Genomic DNA, 26,451 nt, shown 5'->3' on the forward strand with positions numbered 1-26,451 from the left:
CCATGAAGGATCTACTAATCAGACTAATTCAGCTCTTCCCAAGCCTGCTGTCCAATACATTATAACTCCCCATGATAGAGGTGTGTGTTCTAATGCCAAAACTTGGTCATCTTCCTTTTCTGTTCATTAATTGAAACCTGACACACTGTACATGTCTTCAATGCCACTAACTGTTGTTTTAATTCTATGTAATGATTGGGTCATTTAAGATATATCTTTTTACAAGGCTGATTATTTTAAAATAAATTTGAATATCTTACAATATACAGTATCTTTCCAAAACATTTGAGATTATTGAAGGATCTTAGCCTAACTGACAGTTATTTGCTCTCTATATTAGGTATCAGAAATTTCTGTGTCAGGGTCCTGAGTGCACCAAGGTACTGACAGTACCCTGGCAAATCTCCCCTGAGGCTTTTACCCATTCTGGTCTCTGACTTGGGGGCTGCATCAGTCTTAGACTCTTGCCCTTCTTGATCCTTCCTGAGTTTTGTGGTAACTTTGAGATTTGTCAATGCATCTCTTCTGTGCTGCATGGTAGCTCTGACCTCTGAGGTACTGGAATAAGACTTTCCTTCCCATCCAGAGAACGATGGGTGTAGTCCCTGAAGACGACTTACAATTCAGAGCCCTGCAAGGGAGATCCAGTTCTTAGGGATAGTTATTAAGACTCATATCTCTTCTGAATGTTTTTTTCTTTTTCAGTCTAGTACATTTTGTGACTGTTCAGCAACTAATATTTTAGCTTGTTCTCTTTTCCTAGAAGTCTCTTTCTGAAACATTCAGCATTCAGTGTACTCTTCCAATGAGTAAGGGTTGGAAATTGATTTCTATCCTAAGAGTATTTTATCTCCTCACCACTACATGCCCTAAAAGCTGCCAGCAGAAGTGGGTGGAGAAGTACCTTTTTCTTGTGTAGCATTAAACAAATCAGGAAAAAAAATAGAACCTGTTTCATATACAACACTAAAATAATTTTATGTGATAAATTAACCTGAATATTAAATACTGTACTACTTCAAGTTTTCCATTGAGAAAGTTTGTGAATCAGTTGTATAATTTCCAAGCTTAAGCTCTTCTCATTGTCCTTCAGCTTCTCTTTTCTTTGTAATATTATTTCACACTAACCCATGAAAATGTTAAGTATCATGCATTGCTCTTACAGAAATTCTTCCCAAAGCCTCACAGTACTGGAGAAAGATCAGAACTGTACATGACTAATTCTCGCCTACAAAGATTAAATAACTGGGGCCATTATTCAGGTTTATCTTCTCTTCCTTCTGAACACTGGTCATTTGGCAGTGTTTACACACATCATGACTTGTGTGCCAAGAAAGGATCTGTAGCTATCACTGAATTCAGCTGCTTTTACTGTGCTTCTACTTATAATGAATCACATTCAGAAAAGTAGAGGCAATGAGTTATGCTATTTGTAGAGGGATTTAAAATACAAATATATTTGGCCACTTGCTGACCCTCCTAAAACACTGTAATGGTGAAGAAGAATTAACAGAGAAGAACATTCTTCAGAAAAGTGAAAGATAGAAATTAGTGCTTTTCTATCACCAAAAGTTATGCTGTTGTCCAGAAGGTTAGCTTATAAAATGGTTTCTTGAAGAAAATAAGTTCTTGTTCTATTGAAGAATAATGCCTATGGATTTTTTTTCACTGTCTTCTTAGTAGCAAGGGAAAATCCTACATCACAACTTGCTACCCAAATTTATCTTAGCGTGAAGTAACTTCATACTGTGCGTCTAATAGCAGGACCCCAAAGAAAATTTGTTTTCAAAATGCTACATAAGTTTTCAAAGTTATCTTTGTTCTTGTGGCCACAAAGAGGAAAGTTAACCATGACCAGGCTACAAAAATTTAAGAATTTGTAGACCTGGAACTGAATGTCAGGAGAATACTATGAATTCAAATATAGATATCATTAATCTAATTTCTATAATGCTGATATCTTTAGCCTTAAAAAAACCCAAAGAACAGTTGGTTGTATATTTGCATGATCCTGGATTACAGTGGGGGAAAAAAGGAAAGAAACAATTGTTTTCCAAGATAAGAATATCACAAAGTCATTTTTAAATAAGCTCTAGTTCTTACTACCCTGGAATAGGCATCACTGCCTTGCACAAAGTTAGCATTAGTTCTGAAGTTTGGTTTTTAAATGTGTTTATAAAATCAGTTAGAAATTTGACAGCTGCATGCACGCAAAATTACGTGAAATTCAATTATATAGGAGAATTGCTTCAAGCATGCTTTGACATATTTTTTTTCTATGACAAGCAGCATGTCATCAAAATTATATGTTATGATATAACTGTATCTATTTATGTTATGTATCTATGAAATTTTCATATTGTAGAAGGTTTTTTAGCACATACAATCCAAGTAAGTCACGAAATAGTTCTTTCCCAAGAGATGAAAATGAGGTCCTGGGGATTCAGAACTGTCTGTATTTTGCAAAGTTATTATTAGTATAACCTTTTCTCCAAAGTGGAACATCATTCATACAAATAACTTAGGTATGTTCATCTGAATGTGCCTGACTAAGAAAAAAGAATGGCTTATTTTCATGTCTTCTGGTCTTCAGCAATATATGAGATCATACAACCAGTAGAAAGGATCACACAATTTTCTTAATTTTCTTTCTCTTAAAAGACACAGAGTAAAATAAGGTCTTATGTGAGGTAGAAAAAATTTAGAGTTATATGGTTTGCATTGTATGGATGACAGCTTACAGACAACTGGAGAGTACACCTGCATCCATCCAAGTGCTGTGAAAAAATGCTTGTTTAAGGACAATACAACACATACCACACAAGAAGTCATATTGGTTTAATGTGATATATTGCAGGTATATATTGTTTACTTCAAGACACAAGCAAGGACTACATCGTCCCTTGGTGTCCCAGGGAGCACGCATTTAGGCAGGACTCATGACAATCTCCTACAGTAATCTGTTCCCAAGCAGGATTTTATGTGGCTATGTTGCCACAGACCCAGTTTGAACATGGCTGGAACATTTCCCAGATGAGAGGAAAAGAATGTCATAGCCAGAATTACGATCTGCCTAGCAGACACAAAAATAATTGTACACAAGTGTATACATGTGAGGCCTTTACTAGGTCCAGATTTTGTCTCACTTATTTATATAAATGCCAGATCTATGGCCAGGCAGTGTTGGTGTCTGCTGGGTATTCCCCCCAACCCACTTAAAGTGCCATCTGCTGTTTCAGATATCTGTCAAAGATACGGATTAAGTCTGCTGCTTCCCATTTATGTCACGTTATTAATAATGGTAATGAATGTTTGCTAAATGATAGTCGCACAGACTGTAGTTGTAAAATTCATGGTCGCACATTCTTTCCTTTCCTTATTTGTCTTATGAGTGCCAGAACTCTGGACATACTTTTCAGTCCTCAAATATTTATTTCTCCTAATGATCCCTTTAATGTCCCAACATATCATAGTGATTTACAAAATATTACTCCCTGACTCTATGAACTGACTGCATCTACATACCCATGTATTTTCAACTCATGCAGGCAGTGAGTACAGAAATGTAACAGGTTCCCCTGTAGGGTTCCCCTGTTTCACGTATAATTTGAAGCCCATCTTTTCACAATCCCAACAGTAAAGATAGTAAGAAAAGAGACCTTCTCCATACCTGTCCTGATGTCAAAATTTTTAACCCCCTGTGATAAAGAGTGTGCAGCCTGTTTTGTTATCCTAAAACATGATAAAATGCAATTAATTTAATTTTTAAAAGCCTCACACAAGGATATCTTTCCCCCTTTCAGTAGATCTTCCTTTTGAATTCCTGAGCTCTGAAGACTCTTACATCTACAACATAAATGAAGGAAGTTTCAAAGGGACATTCCATGTATAATTTTTTTATATGTAATTCAGTTTCATTGCAACTTTGATACTTATGACGGTTGCATAATATACACTTCACATATTTATGGTGATTATTTTTCCACGGAAATCTGGTATCAGACTTCTGTAATGGGACAGTGCAGAGTAATAGGAAGTAATCATGTCTTTTCCATCAGAACTGTCTCTCCCAGTGTTCCCAAGTGTGTATAAAGAGCCACTTAATCACTAACTCTAATATGTTTGTTGGCAATTTCATTTTTTGTTTCACCTTGAGAACTACAGTGAGGTCAGCCTGTTTTAGTACAGCTTTATACTCTGCTATAATAACTTGAATATTTTTAAACCTACATACATATGAGGTCAGTCCAAACTGTAAATATGTCTGTCATTGGACCAATACTCTCGATTTTGTCCTTGTTTTCTGACAGTCCTTGTAGCTTGTAATAAACTTTTTGATAGGATTTAGTAGCTAAAGCAGATTTAACTAAGACCAGGTCCCTAAAATAAAAACCACAGAAATGAAAAATTGTGGTCAACTTCTGCTTAACCTTGGAGGTGTCACAGGTCCATGAAAGATTTTCTTTTCACATGCAGGACTTTGAAGTATTAGGGAATTATCAGCAAGTTATCCAACCATTTAGGGTTTTCCACAGTCTTACCTAGTGGGCTTTAATCTAGTAGCTCTTCCCAGGACATGTCTTATGCACTTCAAAATAGAATAATAGAATCAACTGAGTTGGAAAGGACCTTAAATATCATCCTCAGCTTCTGTGTTTAATCTCTTCCATTTCCTCACCACCCTTATAGTAAAGATTTTTTTCCTAATATTTAATCCAAATCTCTCCTCTTTTAGCTTAAAATTATTTCTTTTTTTCCTATCGCAATCTGCCTTTTTAAAATGGCATGAGAGGACACTGCACAGATGGAGGGATATGCATTTGGCCAGACTATCTGAATTCACATTCCTTTTTTGTCCTCATTGTGAATTGCCCTGTTTCACAGGAAACTACTTTTTTTTTTTTTTTTTTTGTTTTTTTTTTTTTTAATTGAAAGCAAAATACTGAAAAATATCACCCTACCCCAGAAGAGGAAGCATGAGGCTAAAAATCATGATCTTCCTCCTTCTGCTCTTTTCCCTATGTGTCTGTTTTTCCAAGGCAGCACACCCTGGCAGCAGGTGGAGGAGGGAATGAACACCACAAAACAACCACCAGACAACGAGCGTTGGTGTAAAAGCCACAGCAGGCAGAAGTCTAACTCTCTAAAAACCAGGCTGAAAATGTGAGACGCCCACTGCCCTTGATGAAAGGCTGTGCTTTTACCCCCTGGATAACAAGAAATTTTCCATGTATTTGAGGAAGACAATGAGGGTCAATGACTTGTCTTTGACTTTCTTGTAGAGCAGTGCTCAGTGGCAGCTGCTGAATATTGCATGCTGCTGGGTCCCCTGCACTGTATGTCTGTTTTAAACTTTTTCCTCAGGCACCAGGAGTCCCTTTGGGGTCTGCTGGGGAGAATAAATGCCTAATGTGGGACTCCAAATCACATCTTCAACCTGGCATTTTTCCTTTGCGTATTTTTCTCATAAGGAATGTTTAGAAACTGACACAATGCCCTGATTTTCCTTTTCTCTTTTTTTTTTTTTTAACTAATAGAAACAATGTGTGTGGCTTGTTAAAATTACAATAAAGCAAAATAATAAACGTGGTCTAGGTTTTATCTGTTTGTCTACACAAAAATATTTTTGGGTGTTGTTTTTCAGTGTATGACTTCTTTCAGACAGCTAAAGAATAATATAAAATAATTTCATGTCCAAAGGGAAAAAAATTACAAATATTGTACTTAATCCTGAATCTTTAAGACAGCTAAAAATATATATAAAATTGATTAGTGTCCAAATAAAAGATTATTTACTTATCATACTTAATTTTGAGTCTTTAAAAAGCATTAAAAATTCAGACTTAGAATATGGGTCTTGTTTTCTAATTTTGGATAATGACAATTTTAGCCTTGTAAATGTGGTTCTCTGTGTAATATACGTAATTGACATATGTATACATATGTCAAGTCGCAGAATGTTGATTTCTGACATTCTACTTTTTATTTCTCTCCACTTGAAAACTGTATTGACTTGCTAGCTGAGTGTCTTCTGTGTAAGACTTTATAATTTGAAGCGAGCTCCAACAATTGAAACTGCTCAGACTTGGATCTTAACTCAGGTGAATTTCATATAGTTTATTTCACTGGAAATTAATACTTTGTTACAAATATATTTTTCACATTCCAGTGTGGGATGTTCATACTCTCAATTATTCCAACTATTCAAATTAAGTTCTTTATTATTAGAATGTCTATAGTGAGTACATTCACAGGAGCATAAAGCCATTTTTGCTTTTGCATGTGAATACAGATCTTGTTTCTATTACAGTGTAATTCTACATATTATACTTAATTTGCAAGGTGTAGTAGGAAGGATAATTTGGTTAGCTCATTTGTCACCATTATAGGCATCCTAAACAATAGTTAAGTTATTCTAAGTATTTCATGCACTAAAAAAAAATAAACTATGAAAGATGACTGTATAATCATATTCAAGGATATTGGTTATGTAAATACTTCAGAATAAAAGCCTTAATTGGCTTTCAAACAAGCACACAAAGAGAGGATGGTGAAGACAATTGTAACCAGTTGGCAAAATAGAGAAAACAAAGAGAGAAAACCATCTTATTTAGTCTGAAAAGGGAACAGAATTTTTTAATTGTATCATTGTGTCCACAGAGAGCTATTTCACAGCATAGTTACAGAATTATATCCACTCACACTTTTTACATCCATCAAAGCCTGTGTTCCTTTATTAATTTTTGATAGCTAGGGTCTGACAGGAATATTCTCCATACTGACAGAGACCCTTCCTTTGACTGCAGCTTTTCTTAATCGCCTTGTATGATCTTTGATGTAATCCCAATCAATGTAAAAATGTAATCCACATGTTTTCAAATTCTCCTTACAAAATTAATACAATGAAACCAACTAATTCTATTTAATAGAATCTGAGAAATATAAATTTTACTTTTACAAAGGCATCATCATCCTTCAAATGAGTTTTTAACAGCCTTTCTCATAGAGAAAGAAAGTGGTAAATGTGGCTGGCACTGTATGGGTGGTGAAGCAAACGTTGTAGGCTTTCCTGCTGTCTTCATCTGGTCAGTTTTAAAATGGCAAATACTACTGAGCAGGTTTTCCATCAAGCTTTAGCAGCTGTGCAACAATGAATACAGAAAGGCACACCTGCTGTGTTTTTCATCACCTGACTTGGCTCTTGGCTCCCACCTGGAAATATGGCACAAATTCTTGCCCTTGAAAACAAGTCACACTTTGTGCTACTGTGGGCCCTATCCACCAGAGAAGCCCATCCATGCATAAGGCCCTAACAAACTGGTGCCTAAAAGCAGCAACCCAGAAAGAAAAGTACAGGTCATTTAACTCATCAGATATAGCTTTCACTGTCTCTTGTATTAAGGTAGAATAGTCCCACAAATTATTTCAGTGTCTCTACCAGTGTATCTCTTCTGCTTGCCTTTCTCTTTTAATTTCCTCTTCTCAGCATCAGTTTGACAAATGTTTGGTAGGTCCCTTCTGTGCCAATGAGTCATTCACTGCAGAATTACTCTGCTTCTGTTTGCTTTCAACTGGGCTCCACTCCAGATACATGGAAATATGTTCCCTTGATGCAATTATAATTTGTTTTTCTGGATACCTTATTTGAACTATTGGCCATTTGTTTTCCCCTGATTTCTGGATAAATCCACCTCATAGCTAAGGTAACCAACAAGAATTTATCAAGCCTAATGGTGAGACAATAAGGTTCAGCATAATAAAACAGAAGCAGATGCTACTTCTGCAATGCTCATACTTTGCTGGCACAGTGGCTGATTATGATCAGACTCTGTCCCGTTCCTGCTTCCCGTTGCCAGCCCAGAAAGTACCAAGTGTGTTTCACCTCCTTATCAGTTGCAGAATAGATGAAATACAGTCTGTATATCTAGTTCTGTGAATGAATCTATTCCACGGGTTCAGGGCTAAAGCTCACAGAAGACCTTTAGAAGTTTTAGGGTAAGCCATATAAATAGTCAGTGTAAACACTTTGATGAATTCTCCTTAATGCAGAAAATTTATACTAGAGTTCATAATTTACTGCACAGGAAATAATTTTTAAAAATTGCCACAGTTTTTGAAGGGTTTCAAAGAGGACACAAAGATCCATTTTATTTATTAGTCATGATCATTGTTTTAAAATCCTAATTTCCTTTTTCTAGGCCTTTTCCAGTCTTCAGAATTTTGAAATGTAATATTCCTAATCAGTTTAGAGCTCATCTTGTTGCCTTACCCTAAAAAATGATAATTTTAATTTTTTTTTTTATGACTAAGCTTTAATTGTTAGCACAACATAGAGCATGTGGCACTTGTTTTTGGAAAGGTGATTGTAGGAGTCCATTGTTGGATCTCCAGTAAAATTTTGTTTCAGAATACCAGTGCACCTTTCAAATTAATCTCCAAATTCTGTATTTATCTATTTACCATGTGTTGCTTTAATTTCTGTCGTGGGGTCCTAAACCAGGACAATTTCCAAGCTGGTTTTAGTTAGAAAAACCTCGACTTTTTTTTTTTTTTTTTTTTTTTTTTTTTCCTGGAGAAAATTAAGCTAGAATATATTCTCACATTGTAATTTTCTGTTTTTCCTTTTTTTCTTGCATAATATATTTGAATAATGTAAACAACTCAAGGAAATAAATAAGAAGCCCAATAGTGTGATTTATGTTGACAATTTTCTTCCTGAAAAAGACAGAAGAAAGGACTGTGCTAAGTATCCTATTTCATTCTCCTCTTCAATTCTTTTGGTTTTTCACTGTACCATCCTTTGGCTCTCCCTCAACAGCTCCAGCTCCCATGTGACTTTTGCAATTGCAGATAGCTCTGGCATTTGTGTAGTTCTTCCTATATGCATAACAGATAAAATGCAACAAGGGTTAGTCCTTTTTCCCTCTGCTCTATCATGATACAAAGCTAACTGAATCACAGGAAATGGTGCTGGGTTTATAAAATCAAAAGTATATTTTCTGCATGAATTCATACAAATGATTCATGACAGAAAGTGAAACTAAGTAGTTTGACTTTCCTTTCTCAGAATGTTTTTTTTTTTTCCTCTTTCCATAAAATTCTTTAGAATCTTCCACCTTAATTTTAGATCTAGCAATATCTTACAGTCAGATACAGGAATGTACCTAAACTGTGACTCCAGGAGTGAACGTGACATTCACATGCTCCGCACTCTTGCCTTTCTTCCTCACTCTCTGCTTGGGAAGGAATTCCAGATAGATGGGCTGGAAGACAGTTTCTGTGCCTGCCGAAATATTCCCTGACTGAAGTGATCAGAAGACCAGGACAAGGCAACACACTGTGAGGCACCACTGTCTGTGCAAGAGTTGCCACCATCTTTCATTGACCTGATGCATTCAATACAGCATTGCTCCTGCTCGCTGCCTGCTCTCCATACTGTACACACACTGTGGCTTTCCTGTGGTGTAGAACCCATGTGAAAATAGGCATGAAAATAGTTACGACATCCGTGCCTTTTGTGGCCTAATAAAAATTTCGCTGATCAAGTTATTGTACTCAGATAATTCTTGAGTTTGAACAATATGGAAATAGAAATGTTCTTGAACTTTTCTCTCAAGTTAGTATTTTTTAAAGCAAGGAATTATTTTGTCTTTTATTCTGTGATCATCCTGTGGTATACTGCCCGATTGTTCAATTCATGCAGTGTTTGATTCACTCACTCTCAATCCATGCAAGAAAAGTTTGTCAGTTCAATGAATTAAGTGGAATAGTTCTTAGTCAGCTATATTTAGTGATACTTTAAAAGTTAATATATTGGGAAAATCTACTATTGCACTTAAAAAATTTTGGTTAGTACAACTTCATATCTCACATGATTCCCTTCTATAAGAGGGTAATGATTGTGTGTTGTGTCACAGTTGTTTTATGCAAACTGTAACATTCAATTAAACAGTAAAAGGTAATCCTTAATAAGTCCTCTGCTGTGATCTGCCTCGAAAACTTGTTTGGAAACTGTTTTCTAATAAAATACACACCATTTTTTTTGCCTTAATAAGATTTTTCTCAATGCAAAAGATGATCCTTAAAATTCTGTATCTGAAAAGTGTGTATATAAGTGGTTTTTTTATCTTTTTGCTCTACTGCATACTATAGTGAAATTACAAAAAAAGTGAAAAAGTACCCAGCCAGTTTATTTTTTCATAAAGCTGATGAGAGATGCTGACATCTAAAGGATGTGTTCCAGGAGTTGTGCCAGGGAAGCAGCTAGCTGATGTGAGTGATGATGATACAAAGACATGGAAGGAAGAACAGATCATGGAAAAAAATAAAAACAATCAAGGGAAGGAATTAGATTATGGCACTGCTTGTGTCAGCTGCACAAAAGGAAATAAGTGGTCTAAGAAACAGTTATGAGCTGAAATGAAATGTGGATTTGAAGGCCAAGATGCCCTGTTTATAAGTAGTTTTACTGTTTCAAAGTGGCTGCAGCTGTTCTAAGTTAGCAGCACTTGTTACTACAGAGCAACAGTATTGTTGTTTTACAGCTTCTGGCTCCCTTCAATGGAGACCATTTTCCTAGCTGTGTAAATATTCATTAGCAAAACTCAGCCCTCTCCATTTTCCTTCTTGATCTAAAAAGGCTTGAAAAGAAACCAAAGACTATAACTAGTCTAGCCTTTAGGATGAAAATTAGTTTGGTTTTCATTCAACTAAGCATTTTAAATTATAGTTGCTATTAACAATTTTCTTCAGCAACAAACCACAGCACAGAAACAAACAATGCATTTACTGCAGACAGATGAAAGGTCAAAACACCTTTTAAACAGAAGTATTGGGTACAAATTGTGCAGTCAATTAATGGGATGATTTTCTCTTAAAATTGATAAATGTTCATAGTAGAAACTGAGTTGACAGAATTAATAATCAGAATAAAAATGGCAATAACATTGTGGCAAATGCAGCCTCTACAAGAAAAAAAATCTATAAATATTTTATACTTAACATTCTTGAAGTATTTAATATCTGCTTATGAAGAAACGTGTGTCTTACAGAATTAAGATACTCCAAGGAAACATTTTTCACCACTAAAGAATCAATGTTATCCCTCATTACTGTAGAGTAAAATCAGCTCACAGCATCACTCCAGTAAAAAAGTACTGTTGTCTTGTTTTATAGGGAAAAAAATTTAAACTATTCGGCCCAGACCACACAGTCTGCAGCAGTACCCAGAATTCTTGGATCCTGATGTAATACACTGCTCTGAGTATTTCCAAGTCAAAAAAGAAAAAAGAAAAAAAAAAATTGAAACAATACCAAAAAATCCTAAAGATTATGCAGTGGGGTAGGACCGCTAGTAGCTAATTGATTTTTCAATTCCGTTTGAATGAAGATTACAAATAAATCTGCCTCTAAAAATCTATAAACAACTTAAAGGCTAGTTTATAGTTTCTCTTTTGCCATTCTGTTCTATATCAAAGGACATTACAGATACTCATTGCCTGCACATTTCAACTGTTTAGTAAGATTTTCTGTGTACAATTTAATTCTGTATGCAATTTTAAGAGTTAGCAGCCTAAAGACTCATAAAACTCCTGACCATATGTTGCCTTGTTATTCAACTCCTAGTATAAAATTCAAAGTATGCATATTAAAAATATCTATAGACTCCTAAACAAATGTCGTTGCTAAGTTATGAATAGACCATGAAAACACTGTTAAAACTGTCTAACATTTTCATTGCAATAGAGAAAGAGCAGTGAAAGAGCAGAAGTGAAGAAAAGAGAAATCTACTTTCCTTCACATATGCACCACTTATTTTCTCCATTTTGACACTATTATGCACTAGGATTATATAATATTTCATAAAATAAATAGCTTAAAACTTAATCAGTTCTTCAAAGGCAACAACTACTAAAACCTAAAAGAGGTTTGATAAAAACTGAAGTTTTCTTATTTTTCTTCTTTATTGATCCATTCCCTGGTACATTGTTCCATGCCACTGACATGTTTATTTCATAAATTCAATGTCCAAAGCACCTAAAGCATTGAAAGATAATATGGTTTTATATATATATATATATATATATATATATATATATATATATATATATAGTGAAAGAGTTGTTCAGAACACATTCCAGCTTACATCATCTGTATTTTCTGAGATTCTGTTTATTTTCTATGTATATTTTTCTCAAAGTAACCCATGTTATATGAGATATGGTGTTCGAAGGAAAAGCCTTTCATACTAAGCTGGCTGAGACAACCCCCATCCCCTTCTCTCTGTGCCTCTGGGAGGAAGAGATACAGCCTGGGAAGGAGGGAGGGGTGGGGGAAGGTGTTTTAAGAATTATTCAATACTTCCAACATAAATTACAGCAAACTGGAAAAATTCCTCAGTTACTGTGCTAATTAATAGGAAAAACTATGACAAGTCTATGTCAAAGACTAACCTGAATTGCAATTGTACTGCAGATTATTTCTGTCATAAAAATTAGAGGAGAAAAAAAATTATATTTTTTTTTCTTTTAGAGCAGAAATCTATTTGAACATCACTTATAGTTAAAATTACATTTAATCATGGCTGTATAAAGGTTCATAAGCTTTTCAACCATCTCAAATAGTGCTATAGAAACCACACCTAGTAGAAATGTCTGTGAAAAAAAAATCCAATTTGTTGTGAATATACTTATTTTATTTAAGAAGCAAGAAAGTGTGACTGCATTTGTGCCCTCCCCATATAGCTGCCAGAGAATAATTAATGCCTGGTGAGAGAGCTTAATGAAATGTAGCCACACTACCGTTTCTCTTCAAAACTGCATTTTTCTTTTCATAACCACATTAAATTTACTCATGTTCACTACAAACACAGGGCTGTCCCATTTTTTAAAGTCATGACTCCCTTGTGATCGCAGAAAAAAATACCTAATGATAACCTAATTAAAAAAAACAAGAAGGCAAAAAATTTTAGACTATTTTAGATTTTTTGTGTTCCTGAAATTGTCCTTGTAGCTGCAAGTAGCAAGGCTATTTATTGCAATGGTTCTTATTATTGTTATAACAGACAGCAAAGATGCTTTGAGTGACTGTTTCACATAGCACTGGGGGTAGTATGAAAGCAGTCAAGGAGAAATTCTCAGCTTCAAAATTCTCTTGTACAATTCTTTTGCTGGGAAGAGGTTTGCAGGGATGCACAACTTAACTTCAGGACCGTAGCAACTTAACTACAGGATAATGCAGCTTTGTGGTTACCTTTGACACTTGGTATGGTGCACTGGCTCTCTATTTTCTCTGTTTTCTGAGATGCAAAATATGTCTTTTGTAAAATCTGAGCTCTGGTCATTGTTCATGGTTTGCTGCTCACTAGTTTCTTCAGACTACTTCATAGTCTGAGCCTAACATCTCTTACTACTATTTCATTTCTAGCATTGTCAGGAAATTTTGATTATGGTTGAAATTCTATCCATCAATGAGGAATCATATTTTCAGCAAACTTCAGACTTTGTAGCCATCCAAATAGCCAAATTTACACCTTTTGAATAAAAGAGAGCACTCCTTGGAGACTGAATGCAACACTGAAAATGACTAGCATGGTGATCACCTTGCACTTCATTTGAGAATTCTTGAGTTACCCTACTCTAAGGACCTCCTGGAAAACTTTTATGAACACCCACCTAAATTTTGAGAATGTGACTATCACTGTACAAAGAATATCAGTCCTTATATTAGCTTTATTATGAATAATTAAACCCTCAAGTCAAGTTTGTTGCAGAATTGTATGGTTGTCCCCTGGAAGATACCATGCCACTTCACTTATGGGGAACTTATTGTTTTAGTCATGAAGGATTTTGAGTAGCCTTCACAAGATTGATTAGTTTGTCCAGATCTTGCCATGAGGTTCAGCAGGTCTGCACTGACCAGAAGGGGAAATGCCACAAGAATAATTCAAACTGACAGGCTCTGGAGACCTCCATGAGGAGCCAAGCATCGAGGCTTGGCTAACAGAGAAACTGCTAACAGAGAAAATCCAGCTCTGCCATGGGCTGCTGACCTCGGTGTTCAACAGTGCAGACTGATGTAGTGCCTGGAAAGAGGTTTTCCCAGGCCATATTAAGGTTTGGGAATCAGCTGGCAGCATCTGTTCAAATACAGCCCTTCAGACTGCTTTGGTTTTGTAGTGGCTCTCAGTAAATTCTCTTTCCTTGAGCCCATTCCAGCTCCTGGATGTTATAACTGGGAATGAGTCACTTCAATTACTTCCCTGTCCTTAGAAGAGAAAACCATGGGGGCAGTTTTGACTAAGATAATACTTCTGGAGGGGCACACATGTAAATTCATTTTTTAAAATCAAGATTCAGTATTACAGTTAAAGTTTAGACCTCTAAATTAATCCAATATTTTGTATTTCTGTATTGTTTTTTTAATGACTTACACATAACTCAGTATCAGTCTCAGAGAAGGGCAGATTTTTTTTACTTTTTGAAGTCTGTATGAACCCAAAGCCAGTGACAGAACAAGAGGGGGAAAACTTCATCACAGTAATCAGATGGTAGACTGTCTGTTTGGCACTCTGCCCGGAAACTTGCAAACTCAATTAAATGCACATATGGTCCATAGCAGGTAAAATCAGTCTTTGCCAACACACATTCCTCTTACAGGACTTCCAAGCTGTATCCATGCTAGATAGCTTTTTCCACACAGATGATTTTTCCACTTCTCCAGCAGCATCAGCTCAGCATATTGTCTTCTCTGCCCTGGAAGGATACAGGGAAGAATGCCAAGGTGAACATCAGTTTGAACTCCACAGGGGTGATTTTTCTATTGAGGAGTTTTGTTGAGGAAGACAGGTATGTAGATACCTAGATTTAATGAGCAGTGCCAGTAGAATTAATAAATCTTCTCAATACTCCCTGAAGCAGCTGCTCTATTTTGAAATAATGAGCATATGGTTTCATTATATTTCATTGATTTGATCCCCTTCAGCTAAAGAAATATTCCAGGGGAATGCAAACAACTTACAGAATTTCTGCATATTTCTCACTCTTTTTATTTTTCCTGGCTAAATGGAAAGCTGACTAGCATGTAAAAGGAAGAGCCAGAGGCAGCATTCATATTCCTTAACAGGGGTTGTGTGAGGGGTGATGGGACCTCCAACAATAATGAGGACTTGTGTGTGCCTTGAAGCTGCAGTGCTGGAAGGTTTCCTCAGAGGTTTTGTTTCTGTGAAATAAACTGAAAGAAACAAGCTCAAGCCGGACTAACACGACGTATAAGCTGTATCCAATATTTAAAATTTCTCTTTAGAGGCAGAGAATGGGCAAGGAGGAGGCTGAGAAAACATCAAAGCAGCTTGTTGATCTAAAATATTCAAAATCTATAGTAAGAAAGGAAGTTATGAGTTAATTTTCAATTGTTTACAAGAACAAACCTTTCAAAGCACAGCAAAACATGTTTTACTTTCAAAGTTGCTAAAGCCATTTCCTTGCCCAGCTGTTTAGAGGGGAAACTGCATTCAGCATTTTGTCCACTGTGCATCCTGCTGCCAACATTAGAAAACCAGGACCTGAAGTGAGAGTCATTTGCATTTTTTTTTAATAAAATCCTCTTAGAAACTGATTTTGAGCAGCTACAAGGTCATAGACTACCTTTATAGGTAGGAGTCAGAATAAATCAGGAAAACTTAAATGAGTTTAAAAGTTTTAAAGGAGTCAGAATGAATCAGGAAAACCTACATATGTTTTCCTTAAGTAACCAGATAGTCTTGTTCACCTCTGGTGCCTGGAGGGCAGGAGCCATTCCTGGAAAATCTGGTGGCTGAGAGGGAGGTACCATGTTCTTTAGGTCATCTGTGGGGAAGATGTACATTCTGCTTCCTGTTTCTTGTCCCTCTTTCTTATTAATTTCCATTATATTATTCTGCAATAAACATAGATTAGTATCTTCTACTATTTAGCCTGTCTTTTAAATGCATATATATATATATATATATATATATATATGCACCATATATATGCATAGTTATACTGAATACATTACAGTTTTTTGGGAACAGAAAATCATGTCGTAATAGTCAATGAGATTCTGGCTTTTTACCTAAAACAGTGATACAATATTGCTGAAAGTACTTCCTTTTTTATTTAAATAAAATAAAATCTGTTTTTAAGAATCCCTTTGAGACTGAAAGGCATTTTCCCATGTTGGTATTTTAGAAGAAAAAAATCCTTCTGTTTTCAATGCATCAGGAGCTTTCTCACCTACTTTAAACACCTACTGCTTTATTGGGTAATTATTGAAATTGTGAAACCAAAGCAAACTGATTCACTTCCAGGTCTTTGCCACGTTTGAACCAATTATGTCCAATTGTAGATTCAGACTTAGAAACTACAAGACCAAGAGGAAATCCATGGTGGTATTTTTTATATACAAGAATTCTATGTTTTTAGAACAAGAAGGCCTATACTTCAATTTATTTCCAGCAGAAATAAAAGTGGTCTGTGTTTTGATGGATTGCAAATTGATACTAGGGTCAGTCAAAGCCATCTTTTTCTCTATTAGAACAAGCAAAATAAGCTTGGACATCACAAAAAAGTGAAACAAACCATCTTTAGAAACCAAATTAATCTCCCCTGCCCTTAAAATGTATGAGTAATATTACAGTTGCTACCAAACTCAATTGAAAAATTTATTTTAGCATCTGTGGTCCTGCAGAAATTGTGGCAGGTGATGTCTGCTCCTTATGTCTGACATGCAAGTGGCAGGGAGACAGATGAATGCAGCACCTCTCTTTTTGTGACATAATCCATACACTATTAATTTTTGTTGCTGCTCCAAAGCTGTGGAACAGATGTTATTTTGAACTGAAAATCACCATTCTGATATGAGAAGACGCAATCCCTGAACTACCCAGTCAACTAATTAATGCAGCATAATTTAATAAAGGATGGTAATTACTCAGTTTTCCCCATCTTGTTCCCCTCCCTGCTAATGATAACATTATCAAACTTAGACAGGGGGTGGTGAGAGTGTGTGTGTGTGTGTGGAAGGAGATAATTTACAATGGAAGAGGATGAGTAAGCAGATGAAGCAGCAAATGTTTCAATCCAGGAACAGCCTTCTAAAATCTTCTAATTTCCTATATTGGGGGAACTGCAATTTCACAGTGTTAACCAAAATAATAGTGACAACACAGTTGTTAAAAGAGGTAGAGGGAAAGCAGATAAAAGAGGTTAGTCTTCATGCATTTATTTATCACATTTCATTTTTATTGAAATTTTGGTTAATAGGCAAACGTATTTGTGGACAGAAATGGAAAAACCTCCTCCACAGGCTTTTTTTTTTTTTTCTCCCTTGTTACATCTAAATGGACAACGATGTCCCATCATAATCAGCAAGATCAATCTGGGAAGCAGAAATAGTTCCTTAGGCACTTTTCAAAAATTCCGCCATATGGTGCAAGAATTTCTTTATTAAAAGGAAGGTGCCAAAAGGTGTTGCAAGCATCAATACACTAATCCAAACTTCTGAAATCTCCTCCTGGCATATTAATACTCTTTTGCATCTTTTAGAACATCTCAAAGGACTCCAAGAACACCTGTATATCCTCTGTCCAATAATAAAATATTTGAGTCATTATAATCTGGTCACATTTTCAATCTTTTCATTTGATCTAAGCTTTAAAAAAAGCATATGTTCTCCTAAAGTAAAAAGATGCTGAGCAACAACAAGTTATGTAGTAACTGCACTGCTGGAAACATATGATATGAACTAAAAAAATAAGAATTTTTCTGAGTTTATAAGCGTCACATTTAAAAATAAAAAAATCCATTTAAAATCCATATTCATTGGGTAATTTTCCTAGAATTTGGATTGAATTAGATTAGATTAGATTAGATTAGATTAACTCTTTCTATAGTTGCTGTACTATTGTTTCTACTGTCTGAATTTTTAGCTTGATTTGCAGCCTAAATATCTCACTGAAGGAAGGGTTTGAACTAAGAATAATGAATTAAATTAATTTACTACTAATTTGTAGAATTTTTCAAATAATACTTTCTATTGATAAACATAATAGAGTACTGCTTAAGTGGTAAATTTCAATTTAAGAAATTATGTGTAAAGCTTCATGTTTTCTTAAGATATTCACAGATATAAAATAAATATTTTCAGACTGCTAAATATACTTAAGATGTTTTGAACTGGGAGCCTATAAACTCTTATAGAATAACTTCTCACATTCATCCTGATTCTGAAGGCACTTAACTACCTACTCAGGGAGGAACAAAGACACTATGAAGGGTAGGTCAGTGGGCAAGAACAGTGGGCAAACACTCTTTTTAGAGACTTTTTCTCCCAGATATCTTATTTGTATTCATCTTGAGTCCCCTCTTCCCTTTATGCATTATATTTTCATAAAATAACTGGTTTAGAAATGAAAATTCTTTTCTATTTTTTATTTATCTCTGTGTACTTAGCAGACGGATCTGAGGTAAAAAGTCTGTAAAGCCTCCTTTTTTTTTTTTTTTCTCTGTGTACTTAGCAGACGGATCTGAGGTAAAAAGTCTGTAAAGCCTCCTTTTTTTTTTTCTTATCTGCTTAATTTCAGAAGATAAGACAGTGATGGTCATGCTGCAGGAAATCCAGATTGGCTGCTACATACCTGACTTAAAAGAGAGAGAAGACACATTCCCCATCATAGGAAGGACATGGACTAATGGGAATGAGTCCAGAGTAGAGCCACAAAGATGACCAGAGGGCTGGAGAACCTCTCAATGAAGACAGGATGAGAGAGCTGGAGTTCAGCCTGGAGAAGAGGACATCTCAAGGAGACCTTGCAACACATTCCAATGCCTAAAGGGGGCTGACAGGTGATACAGTTTGCCCAGAAATGTTGTGGATGCCCCCTCCCTGGAAGGGTTGAAGGCCACATTGGGTGGAATTTTGAGCAACCTGGACTAGTGGAAGGTGTACCTGCCCATGGAACTAGAGGAGAGTCAGAGTCCTTATCTCAGTCTGTGGCAAAATGTCTGGGGACCCAATGGACAGGTAATTTGGGATACAATTAGAAAAGACTGAAGAGTTCTATTAACATTTTAACAGGAGTTATGATAGTACAGAAATTATTGGGTAAATCCAGTGGGTGCTCCACAAACATACACACACACACACCTGCCAAGGGGGATGGAATGGAGGGTGGAGCAGTGGGGAGACACTGCAGCCAGGATCTGTGGAAATCCTTGCAGGGAAGGGAACTTGGTACTTTCTGCCTGGTACACATACCAGGAAGAAAAAGGAATATGTCAGACTGCTGAGCCAGCAACTGTAACAAAATCCCTCTTAGATGAGCTTGCTTCATTAAACCTAATAATAATAATAATATGAACACATACCTCCATCCCAAAGTTACCCACCTCCAAGGTTCAACCACCCCTCACTGGACATGCGCTCTGCATTCATTTTGACTTTAAAAGTGAAGTGAGAGAATTTCACACAATCAGTAACAAAGGTATGCATGACTAGAGTCACTCAAGCTCCACCTAAGCACAAAGATATAGTATGAAATAAACCAAGAATGGTGAAAGGTCAGGGAGGACTCCATTGTAACCGCTGGGATCAGTCGATGAGCTGAGCCTGTCTTCTCCATAGGGCCAGCTATTGGGTAACAATCTTACTCTATGCACTCTGAATATTCTTCTGAGGATTACTGTTTGTTTGTGTATTCTTTCAAGTATATTTTTGCAGTCAGACACTATCACTGACAACCTTTGAACCTTAACCTGTCACAATTTTATATTAGTAAGAGTTTTATTCCTTAACTTGTTCGTGTGAGTCCTTTGCAGACACTGGCAGTCACTAGCAGCAGGCAGCACTCTAATGAAGAGGAAGACCTGCTGAGGGGTTTCCCTTACACTGGTGGTGTGTTTCCCTGAGTCAGTGGAACCACTCTCCTATCCAGCAGGACTTCTTAGTGGAGAACCCCCCTAACAGGATGCTGACAGTCTAGTTGGGCACAAGGGTCTTGACTTTCCTGGGACGCTTACAGAAATATTAAACACTAGGAGCCCAGTAAAGCTCCCCACACAAAGGGCTGAGGGAGCCTTCCCTTTCCACGTGACACAATCATTATGGATGTGATGGTAAAGCAAAGAGGACTAGATTAAACAAAGAGATATTCATGCATTTACAGGGATGAACATGAGAAATAAAAATGTAAATCACCTCACAATTCAGCAAGAACCTGGGAAGAGAGCAGAATTAAAGCTTCTGATAGCAGAATTAGGACTGTTTAATCCAAAATGTAAAGTTCTTAAAAGCACTTCAGTTTCACCAGGAGGTTTAACTTTCCTTGTCACTGGGTAGTCATTAGAAACAGCACAGCTGAAGTGTGCATACCATAGTGATCTCAAGCAAAGGGAAGTCTGAAAGGAGAGACACACTGTAAGGTTTGAAACCAACCAAATAATCCTGGCTGCAGATGATGAATAGCTCCTTAAAAATGAGTAATGCCAATTTCCAATGACTTGGCTAATGGGAACTGAGTATGCTCACAAAGGAAAATGTGACAATTCCCTTAAATCTTAGTAGGAATTAAATTCATGGAGTGTTGAGTTTCCTTTCCTGTCAGCAAGTGGGAAAGCCCATGACTGGGCTTGGGCTGTGGCTTTCTTTTCATTGCAAGGGACACTCTGGCCTGTCTAGCAGCACATATATTCTGAATTATGAACACCTGCTTAGTAAAACTCAAGTGTGCTCAAGCAGAGGCTCTCGACAGAGAAGCCTGTCTGAGATCCCTTACAAATAAAACCTCACTGAAAGTACAGTAGTTACACATCACAATCACATAACATCAGGAAAAATAATTTAAATTAATATATGCCTTTTTTTACCGTAACCTTGTCATGACTATACTAGAGCACAGTCTAATCCTATTAGCTGCAAGCAGAGCAGGCTTGAGCCTCTAATATTCCATCTTGTGACAGAACCATTCTGGTATATATTAAATATTAGGCACGTCTGTCATTTGGTATATAGGCAATACCAGGAATAAAAAGTTGCATTTCCGAAAGACTTTGGGGCTTCAAGTCACTCTCATTTTATATGAGATCTAATGGGGTGTATGTGTATGTGTGTGTGTGGTATGTGCAGAAAATCTAAAATCTAAAACATTATTGTAAAAAATATTTTAAAATATTTTGGATCCAATGAAACAGTGAAACAAAGGCATTTTTTATAATTTTAAAATAAAAATAAATATTTTACAAATAAAATATTTAAATCAATTTAAAATAAAATAATAAAAAATTATAATTAAAATGTGAAAATAGAAGGTTTTGAAAGTATCAGAACTTTTTGCCTTCTTGTTTCTTTTTAGGAAAGAATGTATCAGGGAAATAGAAACATTGACATTACCATTTACTATCTGAATGTTTGACAAGAAGTCATGATGCAGTATGAAGATTTATTTGGTTTGGTTTGTCTGCCAATACCAAATGAAAAATAGAGAAATGCAACTGCATTTAACTTAACTAAATTAATTAACTTAGACTTCTCATCTTGAAAGTGTATAGATGCATCTCTGTGGTAGGGATCCATGCTTATATACAGACCCAGTGCTTTCAACTGATTTCCTTTTTATAAATTTCCAGCCATGTCAATCGTGCATTGTATGGTCACAGGGTTTCTTCGTCTCAAGTTCACTGACCTAAGCCTTCACTGAAAAAAAAGCGATTTGTTACTGCTAAGATGTGTTAGCAACTAATGTACGTTTCTAATTTCTTCCTTATTATTTTTTGCAATTTCTTGCACTCATTAAGTAAATTGGTACTTTAGAGTAAGAAATGCAAATTTTAAACAAGATTAGTCTGCAAGAGCAATACAAAGTAAAGCAATAAAACATCACTAATAGCAAGAAAAAATAGAGATAACATTCATGCAATCATAATCTTTTAGGGTATAGAATTGTTATAGTGGCTCAAACCCACTACCAGAGTTCTATTATACCTCTAAAGTAGTGTCTGTTGGGTAAGAAGCTTATTAATAGAAATAAATAACAATATTGTGACCCAGGAAGATTTAAAGACAGATGAAATGTCTGTAGATTGAAGCAGAGCTTTCATAAATTCTGAATTCTTGAGCCAGAATTATATTTAATTTTATTGAAGTGAATCTGGGATGTTTCCTTATAAAATTGCAGACATAAAATACAATACAAGTTGTTTCATGGGTATCAATTAATATGTACTATGTTGATGCTGATTTGATAGCTCTGAATGAGCAATAAAAATGTTTCAATGAAACAAAGCATCACTATTTCGTAAAATTATTCTGAATAGTGAAAAGCCACTCATCACAAGACAAAAAATGTATTAAAGCAATAAATAGAGGGTCATCTCTCTTATATTCATGAACTAAATTCCTGGGAAATTTAATTCTATTCAGTCCACAGCAATCAGCCTTACATGACTAAATCTTTGCACGACTTGGAAGGTGGCATATGTTTTGCAGAAATGTGTTGCATTTGGTTTGTAGCAGTTTATGGCTAATTTTTAATAGGAAAATGTTACAGGAAAAAAATCATTCACTCTAATACTAAGAGTGGCTTTGATAGCACATAAAGGCTATGAGTGTTAGTGCTTATGGATAACACAGCAGGAAAATACATGGAATCTGGTCATAAAATCTAGCAGAAGATGACAGACTTCATAGTTCTGATGTTTGGTTTGTCTCTTCATATCAATTACCATTATAATTCTTGTCCATCTATCCTCATATGTTCTGATTTACACCCAACTGCTAAATATGGTCTCTGCTGTATTCATGATTTACCAATTAGCCTTTTTTTGACACAAAGCTACTTAATATGGATATTATGGCAATGCTATAATATGAAGGGTTGTACTAAAAATAAATAAAACCAAAAATATATTGCACCACTGAGAGCCCAGGTGCTCTGTGATTCACTGAGCAGATAATTTCAAAAGTGGCATTATCCTTTTCTTTTGCTGTGCTTTTAGAAGGTTTTAACTGTGATCTTTACATTTCATACTGCTTTATTGTGCTTAATTATCTTCTATGTCTTCTGCCCTTAGAGGTAGATGAGTGGCAGTTCTTCAGTTCTTGAAATGGAGGATGTCACGTGCATTTCATCTCATTTACTCAAAGCATAGAAGGAGGAAAAAAGTTGCTATGGACTTCAAACACCTGCCAGTGACAAATTACTTCAGATCCCTTTTGGAGCTATTAATAACCATGGCTGCAATTTCAGCTCTTCCCAAGTGAGGGGAAGCATTTTAAATGAACTAGTGCAGTGGGTGGTGAGAAACTCCTTGACGCACCTCATGCATTTTTCATCATTATTTTATGCAATTATTTGCCAAGAAAGAGTGCAACAGCAAAGACTCCTTTTCAATTCCTTCAACTCCACCTGACTACATTTTAATTTCCTAATCTTTTATTCTAGGTTACATACATATATATGTTACAGTTTTTCTGTAGGTTTTGAGCACTAGATCTGGAGATTAAAATTTTAATTACGGTCACAAAGTCACCCTGGGCTTGCTGGGATGAGGAGCAGAAATTTGTGTTGTCCCTCTTGATATTACTAAAAACTCTTGTCAGACAGAAGCCAAGTTTCAGACTACTGCATGAAAATTGTTTCACAAAACTCAAGGAATCCTGGACAATCTTCCTAGCTTTATCTAGCATTTTGATTTTTTCAAAGTTCAGTTTGCACTTGCACAGAGAAAACTGCCAAAGAAGCCAAAGTGATTGCTGGCAAACAAAAGTGAGTTTAGGACTGAGTCTCTCTGCCAGTCAACAGATATTGTTTAGATGGTCTCTGTAGGTTTACTTCTGCAAGTTTGTTTATTTAAAATAGTAATCATTCTTAGTCTGGTCCATACAGCTTGTCAGCAGTCATCAAGTACCTTACTTAAAGTAAAGAATAGTGTCAGCAAGAGTCATATTAACAGCCATAACTTCTGAAAACAGAATAATCATTCCCTTGCTTGAAACCTTACCAGTTAGCTTTATTAGGCAGCTGCCATGACTGTGGTACTTCAGAGCTCTTCCTAAGTGCAATGTTAATTTTATTTAGTTATGGAAAGAATTGGAAAATGTTCAGCTGCAGCCAACAAAAATTTCGGCTTAATGCTGAGAAAGCATCAAGCTGGCTTACTGGGACATTCAGAAAGATCATGGAAAGTCACTACCACAGGTGATGCTTTTGTGAGGAGAACTAACTCCTAGAAAAGAGTGGAAGCGATTAGTCCTGGGAGCTGTGTTGTATGTGAATGTTTCATTTTTATAGAATTTGTGTTTTCATTTCAGGAGTAGAATCACTGAGGCTGACACCATGATAGAAACAAGCCACCTTGAAACAAGGCTACACCTTGTAAAGCCTTAATGGAATATCATGTCTGTCAGTGAACATCCATGACCAAAACTATTATCCAAATCAACTGCTGTCCTTAGTGCAAGACGAGCTATATTTGCTAGGCATGAGTCAGAAGACATTTATTATGTCATCTTATATAACTTGTGATATCCAAGATGTGTGTGCACAAAAGAAAGAGATATAATAAAGATAATCCACCTTAAGACTTCTGGAGCAGCAGCTGGCTGACACCTGAGGTGCTTTATGGGGGATAAAATGACAAGAACTACCTGAGCTAAAGTCAAAGATCCCACCTAATATGTCTCGCTGTTTGAAAGTTTCTTGATATCTGAGCAATGATTGTGCCATGTCCAGGATTTCTCAGTGCTTGGTGGCTCCCTTTCTAGTCCTACCTATGTTCAGTTAGAATTCAGAAGAGATGCTTCTCTCCAGAAGTTTCAAAACTGCACATTTTAACATGAACATATTAATTTTCAGTAGTGCAACTGAATTCACTTGTGAGTGCAAGAAGTTAATTTTCTCACTTAGCCTGCAAGAACTTCTGTCTACTCTTTTTCAAGTGCTGGATAAGACTGAGGGAGATAAGTCAAGCAGCAGGTTTAGCTTTGCAGGTCCTAGCTCAGAAAGTCTGGATCTTTCCCTTGCAACATAGCAAAGTCACTGCATTTGAAATCCTTCAGTCAATCAACCCCAGCTACTCACCTTCAGCTGCTGTGTCCATACCCAGTATCTTTTCTGCACACTTAGAAAACACACTCAGTTTGATAGAATTTATAATTATGTTCTTTAAATTGTAGTAAAGAATCTGAGACACAGTTAAGGAACATAGTCTGCTTCAAATTTCTTGGTGGAGTTGCAACTTTTTCAGGATGGAAAAGGGGCGGGAGCAAATAAGGCAAACAGCAAATTTAAAAAACAGTCCTTGAGCTGCTCAAGGGAAATCCATAGGCTGTGTCCCTGCAGACAGAAACAACCATTTTTCTTCAGAAGTGCATAATGGAAAATACTGAGGGTTTGGTCTGTGGTAGGTCTTAAAGCTTCCTTAGACACTAACCTTCACATTCAGATTCAGTCAAAGGTTTATCTCACAGTAACAGCACAATTATTTAAGTTTTTTGTGCACTAGAAAGAAGTCTTTTGTTTACTTGTGTACTTAGTTTTCTTTCTTATTTATGTCCTCTGCCTTCTTGGCAGCTGAATGTTCTGCAACATGTTTTCATTTTGTGTTATAATCTGAACAGGAACATTATTGAATTATGAGTGACATAGAAATTATCAACCAGCATCAAAAAAATTTTCATTTACCTTATTGAGTATTTCATTTTACAGAGTGCAGTCTAAGGAATTTAAGGACTTTCAAGAGTATAAAGGGGATCTACAGTGTTTCGTCATTAAGCAGAATAATTAATTTTCATTGCACAAGTAATTAATTTGAAACTGGAGTTTTCATTTTTGTATTATCGAAATAAGGCAACAATACCATGGTGTGAGATGTGTCTGTTGAATCAAAAGTTTCAGACCCAAATCACAAAAAATAGCAGGGACAGAGGGAGAATATTTCCTTGGAAATCTGACAGTAAGAATCAAGACCTCTCTAAAGAATGCAAAGGTAAGAGGAAACTATCAGTCAAAGGTCATTAGGAAAAGATGTGGAAATTTCTGATTCTGGAGTCACATACTAAGTTACAAGAACAGAAGTGAAACATCAAGAAGTAATAGAAATCATAATAGAAGTTATATTACAATAAAATTATCCACTGAAACACATTTAAGTAGTATACCAGTCTGCTTCAATCATTAGTGGATTCAATCTTTTGAATATAGTAGAGCAAATCTCAGAGCTGGGAAAAAAAGGCAATAGAGGAACAAAGATGTTGAAGAGCAGAAATATGGTGGTATCTTTATATCTGATAAAGACAGAAGTACTCTTCTAAAGAGTGATTCAATCCACTCACCTTAAATGCTTGTATGAGGGATTTAGTCACTGTTGCATCTGACCATCACTGTGGACCAAAGACCCTAGATGAAGGAGTTGAAAAAATACATAATTTTTAGATGGT

General features: G+C 36.0%; 1 protein-coding gene across 1 annotated transcript in view; it reads left to right on the plus strand.

Moving 5' to 3' along the window:
- Positions 1–18,744, plus strand: part of LOC121339448 (exonuclease 3'-5' domain-containing protein 2-like) — a 43,730-nt gene extending 24,986 nt beyond the window's left edge. The window contains exon 3 of the mRNA XM_041411220.1: positions 18,602–18,744. Coding sequence (XP_041267154.1) covers positions 18,602–18,744 — 143 coding nt within the window. The remainder of the gene's footprint in view (positions 1–18,601) is intronic.
- Positions 18,745–26,451: the final 7,707 nt, after the last annotated feature.

This window comes from Onychostruthus taczanowskii, unplaced genomic scaffold (assembly GCF_017590055.1).
Source record: "Onychostruthus taczanowskii isolate IOZ18803 unplaced genomic scaffold, ASM1759005v1 scaffold35, whole genome shotgun sequence".
Taxonomy (NCBI): Eukaryota; Metazoa; Chordata; class Aves; order Passeriformes; family Passeridae; genus Onychostruthus; species Onychostruthus taczanowskii.